The sequence below is a fragment of the Cupressus sempervirens genome, chromosome 5 (genome assembly GCF_028749045.1).
Source record: "Cupressus sempervirens isolate cs-2001-9-10 chromosome 5, ASM2874904v1, whole genome shotgun sequence".
Classification (NCBI taxonomy): Eukaryota; Viridiplantae; Streptophyta; class Pinopsida; order Cupressales; family Cupressaceae; genus Cupressus; species Cupressus sempervirens.
In genome coordinates this window covers 995,428,459-995,443,328 of record NC_143122.1, presented here as the reverse complement: position 1 = coordinate 995,443,328, position 14,870 = coordinate 995,428,459, and the positions used below count along the sequence as shown (strand labels likewise).

Sequence of the window (14,870 nt, the reverse complement as noted above, 5' to 3'; positions counted from 1 at the left end):
CATTGAATTGATGAAAATTCTAAGTTATAACCCATCACACCCTACCCCAACATCATTTGAAATCAAACCCTACTAAATATGAATGGAGATAAATTTTACAGTTGAAAAATAAAAGAAGGAAGCAAGGAAGCAAAACAATAGAAACCAGACAATATATACAATATTTTCAAACAAAACTATATTAAGTAACATGTCTCATAGACCAATATGCTTAATGTACTCAGAAATATGTCCTTTACCAAGATATAGAGTAAAGCCCGATTTTTCTTATCTGGGCTTAGACCAAGTATACAGGCTTCTCTATATATATTTTCAAATTTACAGATGAGAAAATCAAAATGACTAGTTACTTATTCCATATCAATATCATGTTCTATAATTAATTATAACCCTAACCCTAGAATGACCTAACAAAGACTGATTAGGCCTAAAATTTAAAGAGACTAATACTAAGACTATATGCTATATAAACAAAATGCATCTAATGCCTCAGAGCTCTGTATCTGGAGATGGCAATGGTGCAAGGACCCGACATCATACTTGCGCAGAGTAAACAAAAGCTTGATCCTAGCAGCTCCACACTACCTCTTACTTTTCCCAATAAATCATAATGATTTCAATGATGTCTTTCGGGGTTTCAACCTTAAAGAATGGCAGAAACTCGAAAGTGGATTTCTCTCTTCTAGTTTTTTCAATATTAGGGGTACAGAAATCCAATCTGTCTAGATTGTCAAAACCCACACCTGGATGGATGTAAGCCTTATATAGGCTAATATAGTTGACCAACCATCCATGTCTAGCCTAAACTAAGATCTTTCTCCAACCCATGAGAAAATGGAAGCAAGATTCCATTTTGGGCCATTCCATATTGAAAGCAACCTTGTCCCTAATAATTAGGGTTGGACGTCTAGGGATATTAGCCACAATAAGACTCCCTGGGGGATGCTCCATATACATCTCAGGGAGAGGCACACACAAATCTTCATCCAGGCTCGTAATTGCTTCCACAATACCTTTGCACTAGGTTGAATAAAAAATATTTAAGCATAATTGTATCATTGCCCATTTCTTGAAACCAACTTTAGCCATACATCATATGAAAATGCCTATAACATCACTATTGGTCCGCCATGTATACTCATACTTAAAGATTCCTTCTTCGATAGCTCTACTGACTGCAATTCAGGTTATTCCATTGACTACCCTAAGGATTCTGTTCCACCTTTCTGGTTTGATATTACCATGAAAGGCCATGGTTCGAGCTTCGGAGGTATGAAATACACAAATATTAGTGTCCATTTTCAATCTCAATGACACCGCCTGATAGTGACCGAGTATTATGATTAAAAGAAAAGCTCTAAATGTTGAATTCTCTGGAAGATCCTGGAAAAACCCAAACTCAAGGAGAAGCTATCGTTTACCATGTCATGATTGATAGACATGCTATGACCAAAAGACTTAACACATGATTATCCTACCATAAACTTAGAAGTCTAATAAATTGCAATTAAAGGGAAAGCTATCCGCCATAAAACCTAATAATATTGCACCACAAACCCTCAGTAGTCTCGAAGACTATGTCATACCAATAATGAGTCCCTTAATTAATAAATTACATCACCACTTATTTATAAAGCAAGGTGAGATATAAGGATTTAAACTTGAAGCACCTATCTAAACATATGGATAACCTAATCTACCTGCCCTACAAAAGCTAAATTGTTTAATACCGAAAATGACTTCATGATATAAGAGCTTTATTAAAAGGAAAAAGAGAGAACCTTTAAAGTTAATATCCTTGTCTGAATTCCAATAAATTAGCACCATCCACCCATTTATTAGCTAGAAGGTCCACCTTTTTATTGCCTTCTCTATATATATGACATATCCCGGTGTCCTCAAACCTATCTAGCAAGTGGATGACTTCTTCTAACTTCAAGTTGAGAACCTAATTTGGAGTTGATCCGTTCCTTATTGCATTTCAAACAATTTGAAAATCACCCTCAATGATGAGTTTAGATAAGCCTAAATGATGACATATTTTTAACCCTTCCTCTAATGTTGCGATCTCTGCCAAGTTATTAGAAGTAGGATTTAGTAATTTACCATGTTATTTACATGTTCAAAATATTAATGAAATTGAATGAACAAATATATCAAATACAAAATAGATGTGAATCTATGAACTAAGAGATCTACAAGAAATCAAAATAGAAACTCGCCAAAACCTTAAAACTAAGATTGAGAAGAATAAAGTTTCATTTTTGAAAATTATAATTTTTTTTTTTTTTTCAATATCTGATTTGAAAATAATCTGAAAACAAAAGACTAAATAGTAATTTTTAGGAGCAAGAGCTCCCACAATAGGCCTATGGGCTTAATTAATAAATTAATAAAAACCCTATTAAGTCAGAACTATTATTCCTTAATCATACGTGCTTTCGAACCATTAATCTACGCTGTCTGTTGTTGAGTCGAGTATTACCAAATGTATGCGAGATGAATTTTTAAAATCCACATCGAAAAAAAACCAGAGAATGAATAGAAACCAGAGAATCCCTAGAATCGTTCTTATTTTCCATTCATCTTAACAACGTATTCGTCCATTTTCGCCTAGGATTGATACTTCCAAGTAATCTAGGGTTTGGTAACTAGAAGCAAGAATAATGGCCGAAGAGGAGGAGGCTGATCTGGAGCAGCAGCTGGAAGCTCAGCTGGTAGAGCAAACAGAATCTCTCGCTGGCGTGGACGAAGCCCTAGCGGAAGACCCCGCCAATTCTGAGCTTTTGATGGTACATAATATAAAGTCTTGTAAACTTTCATCGTACGTTAATGTATGAAGATAACAGGCTCCGGATACAATTGTTCTAGAAAGAATTTCAGGGCAAACGCTTCTGTATAGAACTGTTTTAAAAAAGATGAAATATATTGCCCCGGTATATTTAAGATTTATGACCAATAGGATAACTGTACATAGTGATCACTAAAGTGACTTTAAAAAATTGGGCAGGAGCCGAATGGATTGATAGAAAACTGTTTGGGAATGGAATGAGATTACACATTTTCGTACGCCGGTTAGTTTGAATATAAATTAGGGTTAATGGCTTCCCCCAGAAGTCGTTTTTATTGTCTGGGTAATTGATGTCCTAGATCCTGATGTCATTGGTTGAGGCTTATTTATTCTTTTAAATTAACCCAGGCTTTAAATGTCTTGGAACGTATCTGCACATTTCCGTACACCAGTGGTTTTGCCACTTAGTTTGAATGTAAATTAGGGTCAATCGTTTTTTCCCCTGATTGGAGGGAAACTAGCATCTTGTATTGGGTGTATTAGATAGTTTGTGTCTTAGCTATTGGTGCCAAAATAGAGGAATATTTACTCTCTAAAATTAGTCCGGGATTGGTTAATGGAATTCAGCCGTGGTTGAGCTTGAAGAAGATATGTTCCTTTGATATTTTTTTCAATTAGAGGGACCGAAGTTTTATATCTTAACTAATGGGAACTGAGCTTTTATTTCTTAAGTAATGGGGGCTGAGCTTTCTGTGGTTTGAACCTAGGTCTTTTGTCCATAAATGCCCATTTGTTACTGTTAGACGGTGGACTAATTCTTTTGATGTTTTGAACATCGTTTGACACAGAGTAGGATTACGTTTGCCTGGGCTTTTTCCTTTATGAAATGAAATGATTTTAATTTTGCAACTTGCAAAAGAGTTTGACACCGAGACAACAATAATGTCCCTTTGTGAAGGTCTGTTCTTCTTCTTCTATTGATCAATATTTGAAAAACTCCGATATATTATATTTTCAGCTCGTCAAATTGAATAATCGTGGAGGCCACTCTCAAAGTGCAGTTGGGCAATCTGTGTAAGCTATATTTTTGAAGAAATGTATCTGTTTTCTTAGCCCTTTTTCATTATTGTATTTCAGGTTTATGCGTAGGTTGCTAGACCTATCAAATTCAACTAATCCTAGTTTCGCCAATTTTGTTTCAGTTCACTATTTTTAAAGGAATATTGAAAGACATGAATGTGATATTTTGCAAGAAGTACCTATTGGAGAAATATTCTGACCCATTTTATGTGGGGTCTGTGCTAGATTTGTAGGAGTTGATAATCTACAAAGTGAAAAAAGTCCCATTCTGTTTTTTTTGGTTAATTTTCAATTGATTGTAAAAATGCTTGTATTATTAGGTGAGTGTCATTCAACCTGGGTTCGACATTGACCTGCTTTCACAGATGCTGATTGGCATAAAATAAAAAATCTAATTTGAAGGAAGTTTTATTTGTTCCAGGAATTTTACTTAAAATTAATTCTAAACATCATTTTTTCATGTTTTAGCCTCGAGTCCTTTTGCTTTAATGTATTTTATTTATTTATTTATTATTGATTATAGGCCAGAGCCTTAAAATTTTATTATTAAATTTTTTATTTATTACACCTTTATTCAGTTTGGGCACTGGTAGGAAAGAATGGAGGGAAGACAACCTGGATTTTTGTCCAAATCTCTTAAAGGATCAGAAAGAAATATCCAGTTTATACCTGTTTTTTTGTGGTCTAGCTTCTACTTGTCAATCTCTAATTATCAAATCTTTATAAGATACAGGATACATTAGTTTCTGTGGTTTCCAAAACTGTGTCTATCTTGGAGAAACCCTTCGATGCCATGCATAATTTATATCCTGGTGCTGTGATTTGATCCATTTAGTGCTTTGGTTCCCATGGTAAAGGTATCTACTCCTCATCAGAATATGCCATCCGTATGTCCAAACCCACCTGCATGATACATCTGTTGCCTTTGACTAAGATCAATGTTAGTGATTGACATAAAATCATAAAGTCATGAAGTCATAAAATGTTATGTATTTTATTATTATTCATTGAACATCAAGAAATAGAGGGTTAGTGTTAATAAAAACAGTATTCACACCACCCTCACCTTCATCTGTTGCATACGCAACATGAGTAATTAAGTACATACCCATGCTCATATACATATCTATAAGTGTACATATTTCTGCATGTATAGTTGTGGTAAATGCCCATCCACTTATACATATGGATAAAAGCATAGATATGGACTTCTCTGTATATTTGTGAATTAATATTTTTATATACATTCTCTGTTTTCCATATTCTGTCATAAAAGAAGAACTGTACTTTCCAATCCAATCTGCAGCAATGCCAAGTCGTGGAGGAGGGGAACTTTTCCTCTGTTGATCCAATAATTCAAATGCTGAGGCCATAGTCTAGTGTACGACATCCAATTATTATATGAGGCATGTCATTACAGATTCATTGTTAAAATTCCATCTCTGTATATATATATATATATATATATATATTATTGTATACAAATTTTTATATGCCTATAAGCTTATGGACCTTGAAATCTGTCGGCCAAGTTACAATTTTCAAAGTGTATTAATCAATTTATCAGAACAGGCCTAAATAAGTTTTAGTTCTCAAATCAACAAAACAAAAACACTAAAATCCTTTTTACCAAGCACAGAGAGTATCAATCCTTTACAGCATAAGAGAAAACATTTTGGCCTTAAGACCCCATATGTAGAATTATGGTCGTATAGCAAGTTGCAGAACTGGATGATATGGTTAAGAGGGCTGTGAAGAAAGTAATGGCTGAGAAATTCTATGACAACCAACATACATTCAGAACAAACTGCAACACTGTAAGTATTTATGCTGCTATTTTTCTTACTGCTAGGGTTTGTAAACAAGATGCAGTTGCTTTAAGCTTGTCTTTTTTTTTTAATAAGTTGTGTGTAGACTGCAAAAAGCAATATTTAGTGTCAATGGAAGTCTGGAAATCCCTTATCCAGAGGACTGTATGACCCATGGCATAGGTGCTCTGGCTGATGTGGAAAGAATTGGAGAAGGCCCATTCTGGTCTTTAGGAACAGATTGGTTTTTGATAACAAACTACCTGTGGTTGTAAGAAATGTTAACTATCTATTATAATCACTGGCTACATATTATTCCTTCCGAAATGCACTGTGGCTCAGGCAATCCAACAAATGCTGGTAAATTTAAACCTAACCACCTTTTACAGATCTTCTCATCCCAGTAAATCATTGTGGTTTTAGTTCTTGTTTGATTTAAGATTCTACTATTGAATGTTTCTATAATGAGTGCATTTATTTTGTATGTTAATTGTACAGCCTGAGTTTGCCTAGTGGTTGAGAACTTGTACTCTCAAAAGAGAGGTCACAAGTTTAAATCCCACAAGGTCGTAGGGTATGTATGCTTCGTTTGGAGCACAAATAGTTGCCTCCCGCAAAGAGTACGAGGTAGTCCTATATCATTGTCACCATATGTAGACCCAAAAACAAATGACTGGTGTTGTGGACTACAAAAGGACCCTTCCTTTTCTTTTCCTGTAGTCATTTGATTGTCTTTGAATAACCTGCAGTTTCTTTCCTTCCATAACTCCCAAATCATCAAGGAAGGACTAATAGTCCAAAGCATGTTGTATATGCTATTCTTATTTGTGTTTGGCTTGTTATCTAAGGTTTTGCAACTAAATTTTTCTCTCCAAGTCAACTATGTCACAATATAAAATATATTAATTCTTTAAGAATTAATATTATTGTAAAGTGCAAAATGAATATTGCACTTATCATGGGAGTAAAAGTGACGGAAGGCAATAGAAGTTCGGTAAGAAGTAAGTTAGGGCAGTTGCCCAACTTCTTGGCAAAATTTATATAATGGGAGAAAACTATTGTAAGGGGGTTCTTCTTTTGCATTCGGGAAGTTCTACAGCTGCAACAGAGGAGAATACAGTTCAATTTTGGTGACAGGGAACACTTATGCTCTGATAACAAAGCAATTTTTGGAAAGTGTGTACAATTGTTGTTTTTTGTAATCAGTTATTTCTTACTTTCTTGGTGCAAAGAAATAAAGGAAGTGCATTGGGTGTTCTTTTTCAAAAGAATTTGAATTGTTGAAGTGTTAATCCATTTATGAGTATTTTCATAGTATGGTGTGAGTATTCGTGAATGGTTGAATTAGCATTGTGTGTGATAGCTCTCAAGCGTAGTCCTTGATTGCTCTCATTAATAGTTTGCATCATTTTTATGAAAACATTGAAGGCGTGTGGTGCATTCGCTATTAATGGTTTTCCTTTTTATTTTCTAAGTTCTAGTCATTTTTATTGAAAAATCACAAATTTTATCTTACGAGGGAGCTGCCCCTCTAAACGCAGAGGAAGGCTAGATATTAAGGGCCTATCCAATTGTTGGAGACATCGATTTGCCACATACTCCATTGGGCAAAATCGTATATTTTCTAAGTGACAAATTTGTTTACCAACATGGCCACATTTGATAAAGGCCCAATAAACTATTAGGAATAGTAACAGGGGGACGCATCCCCCCCATCCCAGAGACTTCAACGCACTGGGGACTTGGGGTCCCAAGTCCCCTTGTCCCCAACGGTGCCACTAGATTCTGCCACCTCCATCGAGGATGGGGGACATCCTGAAGTTGACTATTTGTAGATTCGACTATTTATGTTTAATGTTCAATGTTCCAATTCAATGCAATGTTCAAGTATATACTCTTTTACATCTTTATATCTTATATTACAATCATATTTTCATAACTAGCATTTTAAGTACCATATGTATATATATACCCCCCCTCCTATCCCTCGCCGCCTTCCCCCTGCCGTCCCCAAATTAAGGCCCCTTTGTTCTCTTGTCCCCAAATTAAGGCCCCTCTATCCCCCCGTCCTGGAAACTTGGCCCCCTATCCTGCCGTCCCCCCATCCCCCTGTCCCCCAAGGCAGTGTAACTATGCTATTAGGTAAGGCTGAAACCCAACCCGTTTTGCCACATAACCAACTCCAACATTCATTTGAATATTCACTGTTCAATAAAATGTGATTTGCATTTTCCTGCTCTTATTCACAGAGGGGGCATCTACTTGGTTCCTCATAACCCATCTTAGTGAATTTGTTGGTAGTATCTTTTTTGTATAGCTATCCATGCAAAAAGACCGGCTTCGGGAAGGTAGTTATTGTCCCAACATTGATTAAGAGGTAGGTTAGTTTTTGGTCTATGTTGTTTCTTATGTAATAGCTTGTACCCATCTTTAGTGTTATATTCTCCTAATTTGGATCCATCCCAGACTAGCCTATCTTTGCCATTTAACGTAATCATTGTGTTGTACAGGATCTTATGTTTTTTTGCAGCTGGGATATCAATCTTATAAAGGACTTCCATTTCCAATCGAGGGTGATGTCACTGTTAGGGGGATTCTATATTGTCCTTAACCTCTTTCCCCACATAACTTCCAAGATACCTTTGGAGTTTTCAAAGTTATGCATGCTTCCAATTGGGTCATAGCCTGATGCAGGAGCATCTTGCATGGAAAATTATTGTAAAAAAAAAAAAAAAAATTGAAAAAAAAAAAAAAAAAATTCTGGAGGAGAGAGAAAAGTGACGAAAATTAGAGGAGAAATAATAAAAAAAAAAAAAAAATGGAAAAAAGAAAGAAAAGGAGAAATTTCTATTTTCGAGGTGCATAGGTGGCATAATAGAAAAAATAAAAAAATAAATGGTTGTCATTCCATTTATCGAGGTGTGTGGGAAGAATTCTAGAAAGTTATGAATATTGTAGAAAGTTTTGGAAGTTGTAGAAGGTTGTGGAAGTTGTAAAAGGTTGTGGAGGAATTCTAGAAGGTTGTGGATAAGTCATGCATGGGGTGGTAAGTGCCTATTTGAGCAAGGCATATGAGCATTTCTAAATCAAGCTCAAGGGGAAGCTTGAGGAGTAGAAGCTCAAGGGGAAGCTTGAGGAGTAGAAGCTCAAAGGGAAGCTTGAGAAGTGGAAGCTTGAGAAAGCTCGGGAAGTAGAAGCTTTGGATGGAAAGCTTGGAAAGGTGAAAGTTGTGGACGAAAAGCTTGGAAAGCTTGGAAGGCTTCAAGGTGTGAAAGAGGAGGAGGAAGTGAAGAGTGAGTTTCCCTGAGTCTGTGGACAGAGCACCGAATGTGAGGCAGTTTACAGCAGGATTGTGATGGACTTGTGAGTGTGTAGACAGAGCGCCGAATGTGAGGCAGTTTACACTTGGATCTTAGATAGAGTTTGTGAGAAGAGCTAGTGGTTGCGGTTTAGAAACAAGGAGGTTGCTTGGTGGCTTGCAAGCACAAGTTGAGATCTCGGAGGTTTCTACCAAAGTGTGGATCTGGGCTAGCTTGGGTTTGGATTGGATTTTGAGAGATCTTGTTGAATTCTTTCTCATGAGTTGGTAAGGGTGGTGTGGCCCTTTTTCAGTGGTATCAGAGCGTACCTTCATCAATGGTATCAGAGCGTATCTACATTAGTGGTATCAGAGCAGGAGTTCCTGAGTGTACAAGCAAATCGCTGAAGTGTGAGGCAGTTTGTACCAGGACCTTAGTTGGGCAAAGTTTATCAGAGTTGGTGGATTGCAAATCTGTGGTCCTAGACTTGTGATGTGGTTCTTGATTGTTCGTGCGAGGTGGCGGGTTGCGATCTGACTTGCAAACAATTTGGTTGTCACAAGGAGCGCAGGAAGGATTTGTTGCAGAGGGTTTACAAAGATCTTGGAAGATGGCTCCAAGAGGATTGGACCCTAAGATGATTGCGAAAATCCATGATATAGTGAAGAGGAATTTTTCTAAGATGTTTGCTCGGTTGGATGCTAGATTGGCTGATCAAGCTAAGAAGGTCAAGGTGGAAGAGGATGGTTTTGCTGATCAGTTTGTGGAGTCTGATGCAAAACCTGCAGAGCAACTAGAGGTTGTTGCTGAAGATATTCCTAATGTTGTTGATGTTGGGGCAGAGTTTGGTTTTCATGATCAGTTGGTTGAGTCTGACATGGAGATTGTGGAGCACTCGGTTGTGGATGAACCAGTTGTTGTTGGTGGTGACTTGTATGTTGCAGAGCATCTTGTTGTGAGCAATGAGGTTGCTAGTGTTGAGAGTTTAGAATGTGTTGATGGAGATCTACATGTTGATGCTGATGTAGAGCTTGTTATTGCTGGTATGGATTCACTAGTTGTTGATGTGAATGGGAGTTTGGTAATGAAGCATTATGTTCAGTTTGTTTCTGAGGGTGAGTATGCTGATCGGATGGTTGAGATTCGAGTGTTTGATAGAGTAATGCAGATGTGGAAGATTTGCATGGTGGTTTTGTTGTCCTTGTTGAGGTGGAAGCCTTTGGTGAAGATGAAGATGGTTGTAGATCCTTCTTTTTGGCGTCAAAGTGTGGGACACACTTTTCTATCTATCGGGGGAGTTTGATGCAGGAGCATCTTGCATGGAAAATTATTGTAAAAAAATTGAAAAAAAAAAATTTGAAAAAACAAAAAAAAAAATTCTGGAGGAGAGAGAAAAGTGACGAAAATTAGAGGAGAAATAATAAAAAAAAAAAAAAAATGGAAAAAAGAAAGAAAAGGAGAAATTTTTATTTTCGAGGTGCATAGGTGGCATAATAGAAAAAAAAAAAAAAAAATGGTTGTCATTCCATTTATCGAGGTGTGTGGGAAGAATTCTAGAAAGTTATGAATATTGTAGAAAGTTTTGGAAGTTGTAGAAGGTTGTGGAAGTTGTAGAAGGTTGTGGAGGAATTCTAGAAGGTTGTGGATAAGTCATGCATGGGGTGGTAAGTGCCTATTTGAGCAAGGCATATGAGCATTTCTAAATCAAGCTCAAGGGGAAGCTTGAGGAGTAGAAGCTCAAAGGGAAGCTTGAGAAGTGGAAGCTTGAGAAAGCTCGGGAAGTAGAAGCTTTGGATGGAAAGCTTGGAAAGGTGAAAGTTGTGGACGAAAAGCTTGGAAAGCTTGGAATGCTTCAAGGTGTGAAAGAGGAGGAGGAAGTGAAGAGTGAGTTTCCCTGAGTTTGTGGACAGAGCACCGAATGTGAGGCAGTTTACAGCAGGATTGTGATGGACTTGTGAGTGTGTAGACAGAGCGCCGAATGTGAGGCAGTTTACACTTGGATCTTAGATAGAGTTTGTGAGAAGAGCTAGTGGTTGCAGTTTAGAAACAAGGAGGTTGCTTGGTGGCTTGCAAGCACAAGTTGAGATCTCGGAGGTTTCTACCAAAGTGTGGATCTGGGCTAGCTTGGGTTTGGATTGGATTTTGAGAGATCTTGTTGAATTCTTTCTCATGAGTTGGTAAGGGTGGTGTGGCCCTTTTTCAGTGGTATCAGAGCGTACCTTCATCAATGGTATCAGAGCGTATCTACATTAGTGGTATCAGAGCAGGAGTTCCTGAGTGTACAAGCAGATCGCTGAAGTGTGAGGCAGTTTGTACCAGGACCTTGGTTGGGCAAAGTTTATTAGAGTTGGTGGATTGCAAATCTGTGGTCCTAGACTTGTGATGTGGTTCCTGATTGTTCGTGCGAGGTGGCGGGTTGCGATCTGACTTGCAAACAATTTGGTTGTCACAAGGAGCGCAGGAAGGATTTGTTGCAGAGGGTTTACAAAGATCTTGGAAGATGGCTCCAAGAGGATTGGACCCTAAGATGATTGCGAAAATCCATGATATAGTGGAGAGGAATTTTTCTAAGATGTTTGCTCGGTTGGATGCTAGATTGGCTGATCAAGCTAAGAAGGTCATGGTGGAAGAGGATGGTTTTGCTGATCAGTTTGTGGAGTCTGATGCAAAACCTGCAGAGCAACTAGAGGTTGTTGCTGAAGATATTCCTAATGTTGTTGATGTTGGGGCAGAGGTTGGTTTTCATGATCAGTTGGTTGAGTCTGACATGGAGATTGTGGAGCACTCGGTTGTGGATGAACCAGTTGTTGTTGGTGGTGACTTCTATGTTGCAGAGCATCTTGTTGTGAGCAATGAGGTTGCTAGTGTTGAGAGTTTGGAATGTGTTGATGGAGATCTACATGTTGATGCTGATGTAGAGCTTGTTATTGCTGGTATGGATTCACTAGTTGTTGATGTGAATGGGAGTTTGGTAATGAAGCATTATGTTCAGTTTGTTTCTGAGGGTGAGTATGCTGATCGGATGGTTGAGATTCGAGTGTTTGATAGAGTAATGCAGATGCGGAAGATTTGCATGGTGGTTTTGTTGTCCTTGTTGAGGTGGAAGCCTTTGGTGAAGATGAAGATGGTTGTAGATCTTTCTTTTTGGCGTCAAAGTGTGGGACACACTTTTCTATCTACCGGGGGAGTCTGATGCAGGAGCATCTTGCATGGAAAATTATTGTAAAAAAATTGAAAAAAAAAAAATTTGAAAAAACAAAAAAAAAAATTCTGGAGGAGAGAGAAAAGTGACGAAAATTAGAGGAGAAATAATAAAAAAAAAAATAAATGGAAAAAAGAAAGAAAAGGAGAAATTTTTATTTTCGAGGTGCATAGGTGGCATAATAGAAAAAATAAAAAAATAAATGGTTGTCATTCCATTTATCGAGGTGTGTGGGAAGAATTCTAGAAAGTTATGAATATTGTAGAAAGTTTTGGAAGTTGTAGAAGGTTGTGGAAGTTGTAGAAGGTTGTGGAGGAATTCTAGAAGGTTGTGGATAAGTCATGCATGGGGTGGTAAGTGCCTATTTGAGCAAGGCATATGAGCATTTCTAAATCAAGCTCAAGGTGAAGCTTGAGGAGTAGAAGCTCAAGGGGAAGCTTGAGGAGTAGAAGCTCAAAGGGAAGCTTGAGAAGTGGAAGCTTGAGAAAGCTCGGGAAGTAGAAGCTTTGGATGGAAAGCTTGGAAAGGTGAAAGTTGTGGATGAAAAGCTTGGAAAGCTTGGAAGGCTTCAAGGTGTGAAAGAGGAGGAGGAAGTGAAGAGTGAGTTTCCTTGAGTCTGTGGACAGAGCACCGAATGTGAGGCAGTTTACAGCAGGATTGTGATGGACTTGTGAGTGTGTAGACAGAGCGCCGAATGTGAGGCAGTTTACACTTGGATCTTAGATAGAGTTTGTGAGAAGAGCTAGTGGTTGCGGTTTAGAAACAAGGAGGTTGCTTGGTGGCTTGCAAGCACAAGTTGAGATCTCGGAGGTTTCTACCAAAGTGTGGATCTGGGCTAGCTTGGGTTTGGATTGGATTTTGAGAGATCTTGTTGAATTCTTTCTCATGAGTTGGTAAGGGTGGTGTGGCCCTTTTTCAGTGGTATCAGAGCGTACCTTCATCAATGGTATCAGAGCGTATCTACATTATAGACCCTCAAGGAGTCATCCCAAAATAACATCTCCTCCATCACCTAGGTTCCAAGTTATTTTTTCCCTAATGAGTTCCCTAGAATCCTTAATGAAGTTCCAAATTCTAGATCCCCTTGGAGGGTTTGCTGTTCTAAACAATTTTATTGGTGCCATGCCAAGTATTTATTCTTAGGATTTTGAGTCATTTTAGATCCAGGTTATTATACATTCTCCATATTAACTTGGCCCCTAAAGCTTTACTATGTTCTCTAATGTTTTTCCGACCAAGGCCATCTTCATCCTTAGCCCTACACAGATTGCCCCAGGCAATCAAGGCAAGCCTTTTTTCTGTCTTCAGTACCTTGCCAGAAAAAAAGTTCAGAATAATTTATTGATGTCTTCTCTCTTTTCCAAAGGGATGTGTATAAAGGATAATTAATATATAGGGATGGCTGCCAAGATTGATTTCTGCATGGTGGCTTTTCCAGCAGAAGATAACCATTTCCCACGCCAAGAATCAGTTCTTTGTTTAATCTTGGAGATTACTTTATCCCATAATCTAGTTGATTAATTTTGTAAATCTAGGGGAGGCCCAAGTATTTGCTTGGTAGTTAATCCTTTCTAAAGTTTAAAATTTCGCATATCTTCTTTTCAGTGTGGGGTTCAATATTAAAAAAAAAAAAGTTTCAGACTTAAGAGTTATTAATTTTTTGAGCTGAAGCCTTTGTGTACGTGTCTAAGATGGATTAAATTCCTAGCTTCAGCAGCGTCACAACTGCTATATACCATAGTGACATCTACAAATTGCTGATACGTTGTAGGATCCATATTGTTCGTAATTTTTATCACCTCACATGGCCCTCTTCTGTAGCTTTGTTAATAGATCTGCCTGATGCTTCTACCACGATGATAAATGAGAACAGAGAAAGAGGATCTCCTTGTCTGAGGCCTCTGGAAATGTTTTAAAAACCTTCGGAGGTTCCATTTATTAAGATAAAAAATTTGGGGCCAGAGATACACTTATAAACCAAGCTGATCAATTGTTTAACAAAGCCAAAGCCCTCCAAACTTGGCACATAAAATGGCAATCAACTTTGTCATAGGCTTTGTCATAGGCTTTGGTAATATCTAATTGATTAGCATACTAGGTTTTATGTTTTGCTGAATGGAGTGTATAGCTTCTTGGGCAATGATGACCCCAATCATAGATAGATCTTCCTAGGAAAAATCTTGTTCGTTCCTCATTGATGATTTATAGTAAGACTTTTTGAATCCTATTGGCCATTGTTTTTGTTAGTATTCTGTATATGATATTGCATAGAGATATAGGGTGAAGGTCATCAAAGTATTCCACTTTTTCTTCTTAGGAATCAGTGTTAAGTAGGTGTTGTCGATTTCTTTTAGGAGGTTACTCGAGTTTCGAAACCCTTCCAATGCTTTAACAACTTCTACCCCTATGAAGTGCCAACATTTTAGGAAGAATAAGGCTGGGAACCCATCTGGGCCTGAAGCCTTGTCTTGGGCCGTTTGTTTTACTGCCCTTTCTATTTCATCCTTTGAAAATTTTGCTGTAAACATTTTATTTTGATCCCTTGATATAATTTTTGGAATGTTGTTAAGTATTTGTTTTTGGTGGATCAAGTTGACTCCTCTCCAATTATTTAGGATCCCTTTAAAGTTACAGCTGAATCCACTATAATTCTTGGATCCTCAATGAGAGAGCCATTAGAATACTTAATC

At 37.6% G+C, this 14,870-nt stretch overlaps 1 protein-coding gene across 1 annotated transcript in view; it reads left to right on the top strand.

Annotated features, from left to right (window-relative positions):
* The first annotated feature begins 2,480 nt into the window (after positions 1-2,480).
* The window catches only part of LOC149559276 (zinc finger (CCCH-type) family protein / D111/G-patch domain-containing protein), a 62,715-nt gene continuing 50,325 nt past the window's right edge, over positions 2,481-14,870 (top strand). The window contains exon 1 of the mRNA XM_089833199.1: positions 2,481-2,792. Within this exon, the coding sequence (XP_089689325.1) occupies positions 2,667-2,792 (126 nt within the window). The 5' untranslated portion in view covers positions 2,481-2,666. The remainder of the gene's footprint in view (positions 2,793-14,870) is intronic.